This window comes from Phycodurus eques, chromosome 12 (assembly GCF_024500275.1).
Source record: "Phycodurus eques isolate BA_2022a chromosome 12, UOR_Pequ_1.1, whole genome shotgun sequence".
NCBI classification, from domain to species: domain Eukaryota; kingdom Metazoa; phylum Chordata; class Actinopteri; order Syngnathiformes; family Syngnathidae; genus Phycodurus; species Phycodurus eques.
The window spans coordinates 24,415,724-24,433,932 of record NC_084536.1 but is presented as its reverse complement, the minus strand read 5'-3'; the positions used below and the strand labels follow the sequence as shown (position 1 = coordinate 24,433,932).

The 18,209-nt window shown below is 47.9% G+C and overlaps 2 protein-coding genes across 2 annotated transcripts in view; both read left to right on the top strand.

Annotated features, from left to right (window-relative positions):
- Positions 1-2,675, top strand: part of man1a2 (mannosidase, alpha, class 1A, member 2) — a 103,075-nt gene extending 100,400 nt beyond the window's left edge. Inside the window, exon 14 of the mRNA XM_061692307.1 lies at positions 733-2,675. Coding sequence (XP_061548291.1) covers positions 733-868 — 136 coding nt within the window. The 3' untranslated portion in view covers positions 869-2,675. The remainder of the gene's footprint in view (positions 1-732) is intronic.
- A 6,748-nt stretch (positions 2,676-9,423) lies between these two features.
- On the top strand, positions 9,424-16,037 carry tent5c (terminal nucleotidyltransferase 5C). The gene is made up of 2 exons (XM_061692668.1): positions 9,424-9,547; positions 12,237-16,037. The coding sequence occupies exon 2, from the start codon at positions 12,256-12,258 to the stop codon at positions 13,405-13,407; it is 1,152 nt and encodes a 383-aa protein (XP_061548652.1). The 5' UTR covers positions 9,424-9,547; positions 12,237-12,255; the 3' UTR covers positions 13,408-16,037.
- The last annotated feature ends 2,172 nt before the right edge of the window (positions 16,038-18,209 follow it).

The following is an 18,209-nucleotide window of genomic DNA, read 5'->3' as shown; positions in this document are numbered from 1 at the left end:
TTAATCCGCTTCATTTAGAGCACAGGAGTCAAACTCGAGGCCGGGGGCCAGATCCGGCCTGCCGCATCCTTTTTATGTGGCCCGCAAAACCAAATCATTTGCCTCACCGTCCATGATTCTCGCTGGAATGTTTCAAATTGTTGCGTGTGTACATCGTAAAATGAATCAACGTTGAGACCCTGCAAGCATTTGTTTTGTTCCCGAAGCCCTTTTTCCAGTCACCCGAATAATACGTGAAGAAAGTATTCTATTATCATTGACCTCTGATTTCAAAACGACTTATCCATCAATTTGTCGTGTTTATTTAACCCTATGACGCACCCATGAAGCATTGCTATTGCCTACAATGCGGCCCGTCGCAAGCACGAGTTTGACACCTCTGCTCTGGAGGAATCATCCGAAGGTTCTGCGGATGCATTCGGTACAAATTCGGAAAAGTCATCAAAATGGTATTAGTTCCATTACGTTGAGAAAGTAATTGAAAGAGTTACACTACTATCACATTTTCGATGGTAACGTGCGATTGTACCCAACGACATTTCCGAAGTAATTTTCCCAACAATGCTCCTCAGCCACATGTTCCGCTGGATTCATTTCGATTTTTGGTAGAAAATAAAAGAACGTAAACCTTTTGGGGGAGTATTACGGCAGTGCAAGCGAAAGGTTTTGGTCACCCTCCATCGTCGTATCGCGTCGCTCTTGTGACGCCATGTTTTTGTTCGTCTCCATCAGGTACCTGTACCTGCTGTTCTCCAGCGACGACCTGATGCCATTGGAAAGTTGGGTCTTCAACACGGAGGCCCACCCGCTTCCTGTGCTCCACTTGGGTAACGTCACCCTGCCGGGCAGCGAGCCGGCGGGGCAGTGAAGGGGTTGGCCGCCCGCCTGCACGACACTCCCACCAACAAACACTGGACTGACTTTTATCCGTTTCTTCAGATGTGGACCGTATCGGAGCAGCTGAGAACTCCCTGAGAACGCTGGTGCTCCAGAGTGGACCCTTTAGTTGCTTGTCCAAACTCTTTCTCTTTCTCTCTTTCATAGGGACGCACCATTTGAATTGAAACTCTCGTTTTCATGCCACGATCTTGGCAGCCATCTTGTTTTTGGGCAGGTGTGGATCCTTCAGAGTGGACAGCAGACTGGCTTCATCATCAGTCCAGCGTCAAAATGTCACCCTGCCAAACGGAAAAACCTGAGAATTGGATGCTGCTTTTTCGACTCTTGCCACTGTATTTTTGGTTTGTTTGTTTGCTTTTTTCAAATTGGGTTCTCCTGTCCTCTTTTTCCATGTCGCGTGCTTCAATCTGCAGTTTCCACTAACACAAAACCGCCGAAGCGCGTAATCAGTCGCACGATCGTCTGCCGCATTGGCCGCTGCCTTCGTCCATCGTCTCTGCCCTCCTGTCACCTCCTGCCCGTTTATTCATCAGCTTCAGGCCATCGTCAGCGTTCTGAAATGAAGTAAATCTAATTTTGTCCCGCAGTCTGCTTTTCCCGAATTTTGGGTGAAATCGTTCAAGGCGGGTCTATATCCGTCATTCTTGAAATTTCAATTTGTTATTTTATTGTTTTTCTTCCAACTTGTCAAAGAATTCTACTGCTTGTCTAGTATGCACAGTAAGACCACGCGCGTCATTTTAATAGCAAAACAAACAACTTCCTGATTGAGACGAAGTCTTTGCGGTGACGTCGTTCAACTGCTTTGCCAATTGATCGATCACTGTCATCATTTTTCACTTTTCTTAATTTGTCAAGAAATTCTATCGCTTCTCTTGAGTAACTTGTAAATTGTCTTGGCAAAACCTTTCTTGGAGGTGAATTTGGAAATCGATCAGGAAAAACCAGGACTGTGGATTTGTGATGGTTGTATGCAAATGAGTCCTGAATTGCACTTAACCACGGCTTCATTTTTTGCTGTTTATTTGAGTTATTTTCATTTATTTAAGCAAGCCTTTTCGTCTAACGTGACGCATTTGTGCCATTACCTTGCTCTTTTTCTTTTTTTTGTTTTTTTACATTCAGACATTGTGAACTTTTTTTGTTTGAAAAGTTTAAAACTGTGAAGTGAAACAGATTGACGCCAGACTGAAATGACGAACTTGTTACGATTAAAATACTAATGGAATCTTGTGAATGTGAGTTTTTAATGCAGACTGACTCGAGCCGTCTTGTGACTGTAAAAAAACAAAACAAAAAAACGGCCGCATATTGTTGCTTTTCAATGAAAAGCATGTATCCCCAGATGTTTTTTGTTTTTATCCGTAAAAAATGACCTTTCGTAGTGTTTCCGATGAAAGGAATACATTTGGGGGAGAAATGTGGTTTCCATTAAACTGACGCCATGTATTATTGGGATCTGTGTGCGCAAATGTAAAATTGAGGGTTTTTTTGTTGTTAAATTATTATTATTTAAAGTTGGTAAAAAAAAGAATAATCCACAATTTCTTAATTTTTGGCCAGATGACATGCGTACACGTTGATGACTTTACCAGTTTCATTCCGTCACTTTTCTTGTTCAGCGTCACTTTCAGAATTCCGTCAACCGTGTGGCCGCCGCGAGCCAGCCAATGAGAGACTCTGATCTCTATTTGTATTTTTACTTCACTACCAAAAGATATGTGTAAATATGTTTCAAAGTCCGACACAAATTCAATAAAGGTGTTGCTACGAGTGACGAGGAACTCGACTGTTTTGACGGTGTCAATGTTGGTTAAGGTGAATCTGTGATGTTTGCTTTTGAACGTGTCTCGCAAGAGACAAATGCTTTTAGCGAAATTAGGTTTCATTCGATTTTAGGGTCCGACCGATGCCGATTCGAATATTTGGCAGAATAAAATTCTGATAACCGATGTTGAAAACATGCGTCGGAAGAAGCGCAAGTGTGCTGGTCATTTTGCCACGCTTCCAAATCGAAATTGTCACGCAATCATGAGGCCTAAGTGGTTTGTTCGCTTGAACATTTCATGACCACTCAGTAGAACCGAACAAAAAAAAAAAAAGCACACACACACACACACAAACTCAATAACAACCCAGGCTAATTTTAGCTCCTCCTCTCCTTGATATCCAAAGATGATAGAACAGTTGTGACGCATACCTTTACAATGCGCAAAGCTTTAAAATACTTCCCCGACACCAACGACTCACTAGTGTCCTGTTAGCCAGAGCTTTTTCGGCACCTTGGTGTGACCGAAAGAGCCCCAAAATACACAAGAGATTCCACAAATAGCGCAACAAAAGGAAAACAAAAAGAGAATTGGTAAGGGGTTCGAAATAGTCCAAAATGTACACACCATACAGCCACTAAGTTAGTCCTGAGACAGATTCTTACCTTTAGGTAACACAAAAGTAGCAAAAGTGAATGTGTTTAGCATTGAGCCATTCAAACCAGCACCATTTTTCCCCACACAATGCATTTTTTTAAATTTAGATCCAGTAGGTGTCAGTATTCCTCAACATATAAGCCTCATTTGCTGAACTCCTAGGTTGCTTGGAAACACAAAGCACTTGGGCCTCCAGAACCTTTTGCAACCAGGAACTGGTTCGGTGGAAAAGCCCCGAGAGCGGACGTCCAAGTTTCCAGAAAGTTCTCGAAATGTAGGCCTCGCCCAGCAGCAGAGGTGGCTATTAACATGCTACATTTGCTCAAGTAACATTTTGGAGACATTGTACTTGTCAGGCATTCGATTGCACCGTACTTTTTACTTTAACTTGAGTATTTGTGTCAAGAAGGTTTGATACTTTGACTCTGTTCCAATGATTGACATGCCTCACACTACTTCGATTTCTCCATTTTTGAGTGTGTGTGATCTATTTTTAGACTTCGCTTTCCACTTTGGCGGCACGGCGAGCGACCGGTTAGCACCTCTGCCTCGCAGTTCTGAGGACCCGGGTTCAATCCCCGGCCCCGCCTGTGTGGAGTTTGCATGTTCTTTGCAGTACGTTGCAGACGTTTTGCCAGTGCATCTGGCGACATAAGCCCGACTTTATGGTCAGAAATCACTGCGAAACAGGCTTCTTTCAGATCCGTCCCATGCTGTAATATTAATAGCTCTCGCTCTCTCTCTTTCGCACACACACTGTCGATAAGTCTATTCAGCAACAGCAAGCAGTCATGTAAGTGAATAAAGCAAATCATATTTCTGTCGGGCCCAAAGCACGTGTTGTTGGTTTCAGGGCCCTTTCAAAGTGAAATGGCGGCAGGCGTGCGTGGACTCCCCGAGATGATTCATTTTTTTTATTTGATTTGACCTTCATTAAAAAAAAAAAAAAAATCTGAAGTCCCTCACCAGTTACTTGAGTAGTTTTTGTCACAGAGTACTGTCTTACTCTTACTCAAGTCAATGTTTGGAGGACTACTTTTGACTTTTATTTAGTGCCATTGTTGTAAAGTAACAGTACTCTTATTTGAGTACAATATGTGTGCCTTTTCAAACTGTTACTGTATATCCTCCCTCTCGTCGCTATGAATCCAACTGGTCCCGTGTGCACATAAATATCATAAAGCGAGCGGAGACGGCATTTTGAAAGTGGCCGGAAACCGACAGCGCTGCGTTGTCATGCGTTGTGGCGCACCGGGAAGAAGAAACAAACAAACTCCTTTGCGAAAGGAAGACGCACACGAAGGAAGCGATGTCACGGGACGTTCGGAGCTCTTAGCGGCCACCGAGGACGGCAAAGATCACGACGCAACAGCGAACGTACTGCTTTGTGTTTGCACGTGTACAATTGTGTGTGCGCTTGAGTGTTTCATTTGTTAACGGAGGTTTGTGAGCTCAAGCTGAAGAACACTCGGCGGGACAATAATCCAAAACACACCAGCAAGTCAACTTGGTTTTGGAGTAGCCTAGTCAAAGTCCGGACCCGCGTCCGATTGAAATGATGTGGCGTGACCTTGAAAAGGCCGTTCGTGCTCAAAAACCCTCCACTCTGGCTGAATCGAAACATATCTCCAGAGGGATGTGAAAGACTCATTGCCAGTTGGAGAAAACGCTTGATTTCAGTTGCTGCTGCTGAGGGTGGCCCAACCGGTTCTTAGGTTGAGGGAGCACACGCTCACACTGCTCACTGTATATATTTCTCTCACGAATCGCATCTGGGCACATATACATATCAAAGGGTTCCTGGGGGACCGCTATGGGGTCGGGGGGGGTGTGGGCCCTCGGACCGGGTTTCAGCACGTCTGTGCTATTTCCCAGTCCGCCCTGGATTTGAAATGCATTGGCTGGTAGGGCAGCGGTGCCAGTCGGGGACCTGGCAGTCATAGTAACAGTGGGGGGAGGTGGGTTCTCACTTAGCTGCATGGCGGTGCTCCTGAGGCGTTGGGGCCCCCCTCTCATGCCGCCGCCCCCTGGCTTCCCCCACTTATCGTTCCCTTGTCGGGTGCCCCTATCCGCCCTCCTTTCCAACAAACAAGGGGCACTCTCCCGCCCTCGGGCTGGGCGGGGACTGGCTGCATCGCGGGCCCTGCAGGTTGGGGGAGGGGGGGCGGCCCCCGCCGGGTGGCCGGTTGTCGCGGCGCCTCGGTGGGGCCGGCGGACCGCCTCGGGTCCCTCGGTGTGAGACGTGTCCCGTCCGCCGGGCTGCTCTAGGGTGGACCCCTGGGCCCGATCCCGCCCCTCGATTAATTGGGTGGGGTCCTCGGCCTCCGCGGTGCAGGCACAGTAATTACAGGACACTTCTGTCAGTCTTTGTGCGTGGAAAACGCTGGCAATTCACTTGCGTGTGTCCGCAGGCACACAGCCCCGGGACTCTTTCGCTGGGTGTGGGGCCACGCACTTATTGCAAAAAATCGATATGAATATGTAAATTGCTTGTGTATTATACTTATACTCTCATCCTGTACAATTTTATAATTGACATAATTAATGCCGCCCCGCTTCAGTTGTACAGCCGGGTTCACGACCCTTGTCCTGCATGCTTCTTCTCCTCACCTTGTCCTGTTCCATCTTGTCCTGTCCTTCCCTCGCAGGGTGGAGCACTCCAGCCCCACGCAACACTCCTATTTAACGTTTCATTGTTGTAGATAATGTCATGACTTACTTCTCTCATCCTGTTTACAATTCGTGCTTTGTCTTTTGTCTGTGTTTGTCTCTCCCTTCTAGAAACTTTGTTCTGTTCGACAGATCAAGTCAGATTCTCAACAAGCCTCAATTATAATACCACAGCGGAAGCTTCAAAACTCCACTGCGACACAGTAAAACTGTTCCGGCATGAAAGTGATACAGATTTTCCACTCTGCTTAACCTAACATACGGACAAGAAAAAAAAAAAAGCTTTAGTTAGTTTTCACTTCACACACATAAATAAAATCACCATTTAAAAACTGTTTACTTGGGTGATCTTTGTTAGAAATTTACATTAGTTTTATGATCTTAAAGTGAGGAAAGTATGCAACAAATAAGAATTTGAGGATGGGGCAAATACTTCTTTGCAAGTACTGTAAATGATCACTGTGTTTTTTTGTTGTCGTTTTTTTTTTTTGCATTAGCACAAGCTTAAAGAAACGTCAATCGACCTTCGCTTCACAGAAAGCGATTTCCCACACAGCTTGTCAGCTTCCTCTTCTTCTGACTCACTAGTGTGTAGACCCCCCTCTGTTGGGGCCACCCCCTCAGACACACACGCACACACTTCCACTGGTCATTTCATGCTACCGTTACGAAGTGGAGGATGTTCTTTCGGTGTGACTCGAATTGACGTACGTTACACGACACATACTGTAGTTGCATACAGTACGTACCGCATGATCATGTCAGGATGATAACATAAACGACAGGAACGACAACCCCAATTCCAATGAAGTTGGGACGTTGTGTTAAACAGAAATGAAAACAGAATACAATGATTTGCAAATCATGTTCGACCTATATTTCATTGAATCGAGTACAAAGACAAGATAGTTCATCTTCAAACTGATCAACTTTATTATTTTTAGCAAATAATCATGAACTTAGAATTTTATGGCTGCAACACGTTCCAAAAAAGCTGGGACAAGTGGAGAAAAAGACTGAGAAAGTTGTGGAATGCTCATCAAACGCCTGTCTGGAACATCCCACAGGTGAACAGGCTCATTGGGAACAGGCGGTTGCCATGATTGGGTAGAAAAGGAGCTTCCCTGAATTGCTCATTCACAAGCAAAGATGGGGCGAGGTTCACCTCTTTGTGAACGAGTGCGTGAGAAAATAGTCCAACAGTTTAAGGACAATGTTCCTCAACGTACATGACATCAATGTGTAAAGGATATCACCACATGGGCTCAGGAACACTTCAGAAAACCAATGTCAGTAAATACAGTTCGGCGCTACATCCGTAAGTGCAACTTGAAACTCTACCATGCAGAGCAAAAGCCATTTATCAACAACACCCAGAAACGCCGCCGTCTTCTCTGGGCCCAGACTCATCTAAGATGGACTGATGCAAAGTGGAAAAGTGTTCTGTGTTTTCCGAAGAGTCCACATTTCAAATTTTTGAGGGGAATTATGGGCGTCATGTCCTCTGGGCCAAAGAGGAAAAGAACCATCCGGACTGTTATGGACGCAAAGTTCAAGAGCCAGCATCTGTAACGGTATGGGGCTGTGTTAGTGCCAATGGCATGGGTAACTTACACATCTTTGAAGGCACCATTCATGCTGAAAGGTCCATACAGGTTTTGGAGAAACATATGCTGCCATCCAAGCAACGTCTTTTTCACGGACGCCCCTGCTTATTTCAGCAAGACAATGCCGAACCACGTTCTGCACGTGTTACAACAGCGTGGCTTCGTAGTCAAAGAGTGCGGGTACTCGACTGGCCGGCCTGCAGTCCAGAACGGTCTCCCATTGAAAATGTGTGGCGCATTATGAAGCGTAAATACGACAACGGAGACCCCGGACTGTTGAACAGCTGAAGCTGTACATCGAGCGAGAATGGGAAAGAATTCCACCTCCAAAGCTTCAACAATTATTGTCCTCAGTTCCCAAACGTTTATTGAATGTTGTTAAAAGAAAAGGTGATGTAACACAGTGGTAAACATGACCCTGTCCCAGCTTCTTTGGAATGTGTTGCAGCCATAAAATTCTAAGTTAATGATTATTTGCTAAAACAAAGTTGTATCATTTTAAACATGAAATATCTTGTCTGTGTAGTGTATTCAATGAAATATAGGTTGAACATGATTTGCAAATCATTGTATTCTGTTTTACGTGCCAACTTCATTGGAATCGGGGTCGGACATTCAATTTAACATGAAACAAAAGGCAACGCTCCATTTTCAACCAAGTCCAACAACTTGAATGCATTTTTAAATGTATTCTTATATCCATCTATTTTAGCATATTAGGCTACTTATCACGGATAAGCGGTAGAAAATGGATGGATGGATGGCCTACTTATCTACTCGGCTCTAATCTGGTGGATTTTTAAAAATAACTCCTATACTGGTTCAAAACCCCAATCCTGCCTTGAAATCCTAATTCGACGAGTTTACATCCTGTATCAGTTTCGGTGAAGAGGTTTGTGGTTTTAATAATAAGGTTTTATTTCGCGCGTTCAATCACAACAAGCTGCGGCTCGCTGTCAAACTTAAGCAAGTTCGCCAGGCTAAAGAGGACGCCGGCGTGCGGACAGAGCCCGGTGGAATTGCGCTAGAAACCAGCTGACTAAAGAAATGAACATTAACGAGAGAAGTCATGCAGTAAAACTCGAAAAACGGTTTACCACGAACGACTCTAAATCAGTCTGAATTACAAGCGACCAACCCCCCCAAGCTGCGAACAATAGCACACTAGCCGACGACTTGAACAGCTTCTACTGCACATTTGAAAAGGACACTTTCAAATTTTAAAAACCTCGCCGTAAGTTGAAACCCTGACCCTGGCTGGAAAGGGTCGTTTTAAACCCGAATCCCTGTTCGAACCCCACATCCCCAAAACATGCATTCATTGGGGATTCTAAATTGCCTGTAGGTGGGAATGTGGGTGCGATTGGCTTTTAACTTCGTCTGAATGATAGTTTCAACTTTTTGTGATGATTGTGACACAAACTTATTAACTGCGTAAGACCAAATTGTTCTAAGTGTCTTGTTATGTGCGGTTCGGCACTGTCGCGATTGAAATAAAAGGTGGAAAAAGTCAAAAGTCTGCTCAGGTCACTGGGCAACGGAAAACACGGACGACCAATCGGCGCGCTCATAGCGGCGCATGGATATAGAGCCCTGTCATTCGCCGCTAAACGCAACGTTTAATAAATCCCGTACATATCTGGTATTTCATCCGACAGCTTCTGGGCGCTGCTTTCAGGACGTGACGTGACGCGGCGCTTCAGAACAAGGACGCCGGAGCGGGACTTTGTGATGGCGCGGACGTCGACGCGCTCTTCGCCGCCGTGCCACGGTTGTATAAAGGCGCCGCACTTGGGCGGGTGGGAGCAGTCTTTTGAAGAGCGAGCTTTCGTGGAACCCGCGCGTGTCCGCCCTCATGCCGGCTTCCGCGGGCGCAGGAGGGAAATGTAACGTCAGCTGCCTTCTGCGACACCTCCCCGTGCGGTCCGAATGTCTGCGGGAAACGTACGTATTTCGCCCACCTGGTCTTCCGAGCGAAAATGGCAAGAAAATGAACGCGATGAAAAAAAAAAAAAAAAGGACGGCGCTCCGTTGGCTTCGCGTGGCTGCTAACGTTGCGTTCCGCCGTTTAGCGGCTCGGCGCCTCACAGCCGCGCCGGCCGCCGCGTGTCGCCGTACGGCCGAGCGACTCGGCGACGAGCTAACCGGCTGCCCGGGAGTCCGAAAGCCTCCGAACGTCGCGGATTTGGGCTTCGTCCGGGATGCGCGTGCGCGCGCGCGCGCGCCGGCCGGCGCGTTTCGAAGGAAGGCTCTGGAAAAGGGGAATCAAAAGGGCACAGCGGGCGGAGCTGTTCTGGAAGCCTCGTGGAGCTCAAACCCCGTTGACACTTAACCATTTGCTTCCATTCAAACGCGTCGAAAACCGTCGTTTTCACGTGTGGGGGGGGGGGGGGGGGGGGGCTGCTGCTGCTGAGCACTTAATTAGGTGCACCAGCCGCCTGCCTTTTAATGGCACCAAATGCACGCTACCCTTCTAACCCTAACCCTCCCACGCAAAACAAACAAACACCGAGAGACACGAGACCCTTTGGCCAGCTATAGGGAGGATAGCGTCGCACGTCGCCCGCCGTTTTTGTCGTCCGACTTTGATTGCGCTGCATTTCAATGAACGACAACGGGTTCGACTTTTGAAAACGACCCTCTTGCCGAAAGGAGCGATGCGTGGCGAAAGCGCTCAACCCGATCGGAAAGGGTTAACTCCAAACGTCGTGCAGTCGAGGAAAAGCCTGAAAAGTAACTTCAACGAAACCAATGATGCAAATAGAATTAAATTGGCAACATAACCACTTGAGCATATTCTACAATTGAGTTTAAAAAAAAAAAAAAAAAAAAAAAACCTCAATAAATAATGGAAATTATACTTTTGAAGTGCCAAATAAAATTCAAGTTCAACTCATTTCCATATTGTCAGTTTAGCCTCCTGACGACCAGAGGCGGAAAAAAAAAAATAATAAAAAAATTATTGTTGATTATTGCACGGTTTTCCACCGGAGAGACTGCGTGTGCCCGGCCGCCGCCCGCTCGCATTGGGGATCACCGAAAAGCTCTAAATTGTCTTTCATGGAGGGCAAAAGGAGTTTGCGGTGGGTGGGCGCCGTTAGTTTGCAAATGGACAATTTGGAGCTGCTGGTCGGCGGCAGGAAACGGTGGGGAACAGCGTTTGCTTTCTCGACGTGCGCTTCGCCGTCCGTCCCTGCTGCGCACGCGTTGACCTCGACGGGGTCGTGTGGGGCGCTCAATGACATGTGCGCGCTTGAAGTAGCAAAGACACGTATCCAATATATCGCAACAACGCTCGTTTGAAGAATAGATGCCCGAGAGTATTATGGGTTTGTGTACCCATATTCTTTTTTGGGTTTGGCTGTTTGTTTGTTTGTTTTTCGTTTGATGCAAATTGTTGCCTGCCGTCCTGGCGCCGCCGACTCGAAGTGCTGGAGCGCAGCATAGAATGAATGGACTGCGTGGATAAGAGCGGTCAAATCCGAGATTTTAGATTTAGCCACGTCCGATACTCGTTTTTTTCCCCCGCTGACATCGGACGGATATCCGATCTCTGAGATCGACCGGTCCGAGGTGTGCCCCCACCGAGTCCGCTGGGATAGGCTCCGGCGCACCTGCGACCCCAGTGAGGGTCAGCGGCACAGAGGACGGCTGCAAGGTTTACAGCTTATTTAGCGCTCGCGCTTTAATCGGGGACTCGTAACTCAAATGATCGGCCGTGATCGGGTTGTTTTGTCTGCGATGTTTCGCTCCGGTCAAAATTGGGCTACGTTGGTGTATTTGGAGCTCGGCGTTGGAGATATAATTCGAGGGGATCGTTTAATGTTTGAAACTAGCAAAAAAAAAGAGCATCTAGCAATCGTTGAAGAAGTTGTCAAAATTACAAAATGGCTACGAAAATAAAAGGGGGCGTCTGCAAAAAACGGGAACAGCGGCTCCCCGACTCACAGCAGCGTTCCGGAAGGCGCCGTAGCCCGGTTTTGTATCCGAGTCGGAACGTAGCCGGGTGGCGCCGGAGTATGCCGCGAGAGCTCATCGGAGGTCCCGTGGGAAACTATCCGATTGCACGTGTCCGACAATGTATCCGTTACCAATTCATCTTTTTAGATCGATGCAAGCGACGCAGAACAATGAAATGCTCTTCGATTAGATGGGGGAAGGTGCAAGAAAGCTTTGCATCCACCGGTTTCTATTCGCCGGGGTTCAATCCCCGCGGGGCCCCGCCTGTGCGCAGTTCTCATGTTCTCCCCGTGCCCGCGTGGCTTTTCTCCGGGCACTCCGCTTTCCTCCCACGTCCCCAAAACATCCATGGTAGGTTGATTGAAGACTCTTAATTGCCCGTAGGTGTGAACGTGAGTGCCAATCGTGGTTTGTTTCTACGTGCCCTGCGATGGGCTGGCGACCGGTTCGGGGCGTACCCCGCCTCCTGCCCGACGATACCTGGGATGGGCTCCAGGACGCCCGCGACCCGCGTGAGGAGAAGCGCTACGGAAAATGGACGGATGGGTTCCTTGCGAGCTTTTTCTCATGTCAAACCGGTACCTTGGCTCAATAAAAGATGGGGAACCGCTGCCAGAGACCAGTGATCCCCGGTTTGTATCGCGTGACTCTCACGTCTCCCCTTCGTCCGCAGCTAGAAAAAAAGTGAGAAGATGGCCGCCAAAGGGGCAACGAGCGACGCCGTCAGCATTCTGTCGTGGGAGCAAGTGAGTCGCCTGGACGAGGTCCTCAGTGAGGTGGTGCCCGTCCACGGCCGCGGCAATTTCCCCACGCTGGAGGTGCGTCTGAAGGACATCCTGGCTCGGGTGCGCTCCAGCTTGGCGCTGAGCGGCGTCCGCGTGAAGGACGTGCGCCTGAACGGCTCGACGGCCAGCCACGTGCTGGTGCAGGACCTGGGCTGGAGCTACAAGGACCTGGACGTCATCTTCAGGGTGGACCTGCCGCACGAGTCGGAGTTCCGGCTCGTCCGCGACGTGGTGCTGGGCACCCTGCTGGACTTCCTTCCCGACGGCGTCAACAAGGAAAAGATCACGGCCGTGACTCTGAAGGAGGCCTACGTGCAGAAGCTCGTCAAGGTCAACACGGAGCAGGACCGCTGGAGCCTCATCTCGCTGTCCAACAACAACGGCCGCAACGTGGAGCTCAAGTTCGTCGACTCCATCCGCCGCCAGTTCGAGTTCAGTGTCGATTCCTTCCAGATCGTCCTGGACTCCGTTTTGGCCTTCTACGAGGCGGACGACGCCTCGCCCATGTCGTCCGAGCGCCACCCGCCGGTGAGCGGCGAGAGCGTGTTCGGCGACTTCGATGCGGCGCTGGGCCACCTGCGCGACAAGCTCATCGCCACCAAGAGGCCCGAGGAGATCCGCGGCGGCGGCCTGCTCAAGTACTGCAACCTTTTGGTGCGTGACTTCCGGCCCGCCAGCGAGGAGGAGTTCAAGGGCCTGGAGCGGTACATGTGCTCGCGCTTCTTCATCGACTTCCCCGACATCGGCGAGCAGCAGCGCAAGGTGGAAGCGTACCTCCAGAGCCACTTTGTGGGCGAGGAGGCCAGCAAGTACGATTACCTTATGATCCTGCGCCGCGTGGTCAACGAAAGCACAGTGTGCCTCATGGGCCACGAGCGACGCCAGACTCTGCACCTCATCTCGCTCATGGCCTTTCGCGTGCTCGCCGAGCAGAACGCCATACCCGACGCGTCCTGCGTCACCTGCTACTACCAGCCGGCGCCGTACGTGCGTGACCGCAACTTCAGCAACTACTATGTGGCCAATCAGAACATTCCCACGTGGCTGCCGTGCAACTGACAGGATGGGCGGAGGGGGAGGGGGACGCACGCGACAGGCCGCTGGCCCCTGATTGTGAGTGGGGGGGGGGGAATGAAACGACAGAAGGTCACAGCATTTTCGAAATCAAGCGTTTCAATTTTTGGGAACCCGTTCCCGTTCTCTTCCGACGCGTCAGTGTGATATTTTTAAGTGTTATTCCCACTTTTCTTTCTTGCTGGATGACTACCCGCCCCCCCCCCCCCCCCCCCCCCCCCCCCTTAAAAGCTTCAAGTTAATAGGCAATTAAGTGATTCTGATGATGAAGCCTTGATTTTGGATTTTTGTTTGTTTGTTTTTTTTCTTCTTTCCTCGGATTATGAAAAAAATGGTAAAGGTGGGGGAAAAAAAAAAAAAAATGTAATCAGATGTTGGTCCAAAAGCGAGAGAGAAGGTGGGGGGGGGGGGCGCGATTTAAAAAGTTTGGGTTGGTTGGTTCTGTTATGTTCCGAGGAGTAAATTTTCTTTTAATAGTTTTTGACTTGAAATCTCTTGCTGTACTAAGTATTAAAAAAAAAAAAAAAAAAAAAAACGGCCAAAGTGCCTGTAATGTGTGTAAAAAGATAAAACAAAAAAAAAAAGTATAATACTCGTCGTGCGTTACGGCAGAAGGGCTCGAAGTGGTCATCTGACCTCATCAGTGTCGTGGCGTTCCAAGTGCCTCTGAACCCGTGAAAGACCGGCCCGGCTACACCTTCGAGGGGCGTGGTCCAAACAGCTGATCATGCCAACTCCCCCTCCCATTTATGATTTTTTTGGGGGGGGGGGGGGCGGATGATGATGATGATGATGATGATCATCAGGCACTGTGGTTGATAGTTGCCGGTGTTTTGGTGTTCCGAGCTGGCCTTTGACGAGTCTCTCTCGACATTTCTACGCTCTTGTCTTCCTTCAAAGTAGGAGCATGCGGCAAAGCCCCTCCAGTCTCCCTGCAACCAGATCTTGCTTCTATACTTACCCTCACTCTGTCTTCCCTGGGGGGTGCCCCTGCCCCCACCCCCACTGACCGACCAACCGCACTGTGAACCCCATGTGTGGTCATTGGGGGAAAGATACCAGGTGTGCTTGATGACGACGTGCTATTATTAGCATTGTAAAGCGGTGTTGGCACCTGCCGTTCGACTTATTTGGCGCAAGGGGAAGCTAAATACGCACCCCCCCGCGCCCGAAGGGCCCACGGCTCCAATGTGCAACTGTCCCCCACGCGGGCCCCAGCCTTTTCTTGAAATTGTTTGCCTTTTTCCACAAGCTGCCACCTCTGCCCGTGTTTGCACAAGATAACCAGCAAGCAGCTCTTATCTGGAGTGGAGGGCGCGGGTGGCCCGCCCCGTCTCCGGCTCCCTTGCGCGCCTCTTGTCGTGCTTTTTTTTTAATTTATTTTTTTTTTTTTTTTTTATATTAGGAAACCAACAATTGGCTGCCCATTCTAACCCTCTCTGGACCAAAAAAAATGTCGACTTTTAAAGTGCAGTTGAATAAATTGAATCATGATGCTCGGGAGAGGCAGGTTGTCATTTGGGTTCGGACCCTTTCATCAAAGCTTTACCGCTGCGGTCCCCGGTTGGGGGGGGGAAACATTCTGGTTGGCGCTTTTTTTTTTTTTCTCTCCATTAGTTTTGTTTTCCTTCCCATTCTTTCCCCCCTCCTGTCCTGAAAGATTCCCCCCAACCCTTCGCATCCCCCGAGGGGTCTTTGTCACATTTAGCCTCTGAGGAATGTAAATAAACTAACAAGCAGTTGCTCAGGGATTGAAGTTCCCCGCCTGCCTTTTTTTTTTTTTTTTTTTTTTTTCTCTTCTTCCCCCCCCATTGAGCGTGAATTTAGAGCGCCCTCTAGCTAACGCGAGGGACTTCTGCTCTTGGCGCATTTTCTTTGCAGATCACGCTCGAAGTTTGCGCAATGCTCAGGTAGCCATCTTGGGAATAGCCACGTGGTGCTGAAAACACTTATTTATTGGCAATCTCTGAACGATGACTGCTTGTTTTGCTTGCGTTCGCGGGCAAGTATTTATGCTGTGGCTTGTCTTGAAATTGGGGGGCAAGGGGGTAAACCACAAAGCCCGTGTTTGTGTTTACGCTAGTTGTCTCTGGTGACTGAAGGCGTCTGTCTGCCTGTCAGCCCGCCATCAGGGATAAATGAACTCTTCCGTGAGAATGAAGTGCCTTTTTGTTTGTTTTTCTGAGCTCCTTTCTGCTGTAAACTCGTCGGTGTCGAATGTCGTCGCTTCTGCTGTGCGTTTTCGGCGCGAGGCGCACGGCGGCGCTTCCGAGAAGTCTCGTTTAGCTCGCAAGGCGGTGGTGGCAGCTGGTCAGTGTTCTTAGGCTATGAAAACATTCTCAAGAGTTGTGTTTTATTTTTTTGGCAGCAGGTTTTTGTTGGTGTGTGAGCGCGTGCGTGGGTGAGGGAATGCTGCATATATTGATATGAAATGTGTCACACTTATTGTTTTTGAAAGTAAGCTTTTTGTCAGCGTAGTAACTATGACGACCGTTTTGAGTCCCCCCGCCCCCATTTGTAAGCACTTTGACCTCAATGGACTTTTGGAAATGTTCACATGTGGTGGGAAAATGTGCTTGAAGAGAAAATGATGAATAAAATAATACAGAATGCAACTCCTGCCCCTGCCATTTTTATGTATTTTTTATGTCACTGGGTGGGTCACATTTCTATTTATGGAACTTCCTAGCTCCTCCCACCAGAAATTCCTTCGATATTTTTTAAGAAGGAGCGTGGCAGGAGGATGTAGGAATATTTGGGGGGAGTAGAAGACGATAGTGCCTCGATTACGTCGTTTCATGATCGCTACCAAAGATGACGTCACAGGGTTCACTTGTCACAAATGTCCACTATACTTTATTTAGAAAGTGGGATTACGCGCAGGTGAAATACAGACGCCTGTATGTGTATCATCGGCACTGTTACGGTTTACAAATTCGCAGATGCAAAAACGATTGTGATTGGTCAGGTCGGTCTCTCTGCCGCTCCCGTCCCTACGCACGCGCATTTTTGGAGCGACTCGTAGATGCATGTAAAGTCTTATATTGCTCATTACGTTCAGTGCAGAAACGGTGACGACCCAACAGAACTTTTAAAAAAAAATATATATATATATATATTTTTATTTTTTTCTTCCTCGTGACCAAATGCATTTGACAAAATGACCGTAATTACTAGACAAACCTTTTAGAAATATGTGCTCAGTTAGGTGTAAAGTAACCATAAGCCTGTGGGGTCATTTTAACATTAAAAACTGCTCCGAACACAACTGACACTCCGTGAAATATGTATAGTCTTACGAAAATAATCAAGGAATGACGCAAACAGATGAGCTATTTAATTTGAAGTTGTGCTCTGTTCACAATCCAGCTGGTGCGTGCCCATTTTCAACCGTCAAGGTGCTATGAGACTGAGACGTCAGAGGATAAATCACGTCCCTGGATTTTAGCTACCTCGTGGAAGCTACTCGATCTTTGCTCCTCCATGCATCAAGACAGTTGCGACGCGCCTCAATATGGCGGCATGCCAACATCCTTGGATCAGCTACACAGTTTTGAGGAGCGAGGAATGTTGCAATTTGAGACTTTCGATCCATCTACAGTGTCCGTGTGTACGCCAGTTGCTACTCAAAACAAATCTTGCACACTCCAGAGGGGTATTCCAGCAAGCAGGTTATGTGAAAACTCAGAGGAAGTTGACCCTCAGATGAGGGAAAGCCTGGTGAGTTTCAAAGAGAGAGAAATTACGACTCATTCACCGCAGTAACGGACTCTGTGAACCTAACTTGCTCGCTAGCAGCTTTTGTAGGCTAAATCCTGACATCCTACCAGCAAGCACGAGACTTTATACCGATTTTATCGGCCTGATCGGTATCGGCCGATAATTAGCATTTTATGCTGGTCGGCTTTTTCCATAACTCGCCGATCCGATCAATGATGTCATTGATCGGCTCTGCAATAAACATTTACGCCGCGTCGCCGTCGTGCACAGTGTATTTGAATCCAAAAGCTAGTTTATTTCTAGCCTTGTCGCGCGTCTTTTGACGTAGGACTGTAAATAGCTGACGGCCAGTAAAGTCATTAAAAATAACAAAAAAAAAAAAAAAAAGAAAAAAACATGGAGGTGTGGTACAGACAACACGTAATGCCCGGATCAGACAAGACAAATTTGCTCTCTCACGATTGCATTATGTCCGACTACTGCAATAAAATCGGGTATTCCAATACCACCGCATCCTGTTTTTTTACGATCATTTGGCTTTATCTGGTCAACTCCAATGCGATTGGATACACTTGTTTTCGTGGCGACGACCACGAGTGGATCGCGCCCGACTGTATTACAAGGACAAAATGGGGGAAGAACGTGTGTGTGGATGGTCGCCGGTGCTCAGGAGAGGACGTTCGTTTAAGGCTTGCTTGAGGTATGTTCCCGTAATTTTAATACGATACGGCTCGCAAACGGGCAACAAAATGTGATGTAGCCTAGCAAGCTAGTGCGATCACTAACGGTTGTGTGTAAACATGCAGCTGTTGTGTCAAATGGTGCGCTAAAGCAGGGGTGTCAAACTCATTTTTGTCACGGAGGGCCGCGATGACTGTGAACCCATATAAATGAAAGATTACCTCATGTACTGTAATGACATACAGTATGTGGAACACATTGATGAATAACCATTTTTGAAATCAGAAGCCAATAAAAACATGTTTTTCAACTTACATTTCTTTTCAAAGGGGGGATTGGTAACAAAAAATGCTTGCAAATGTCTCAATGGTATTATACAAGAACTC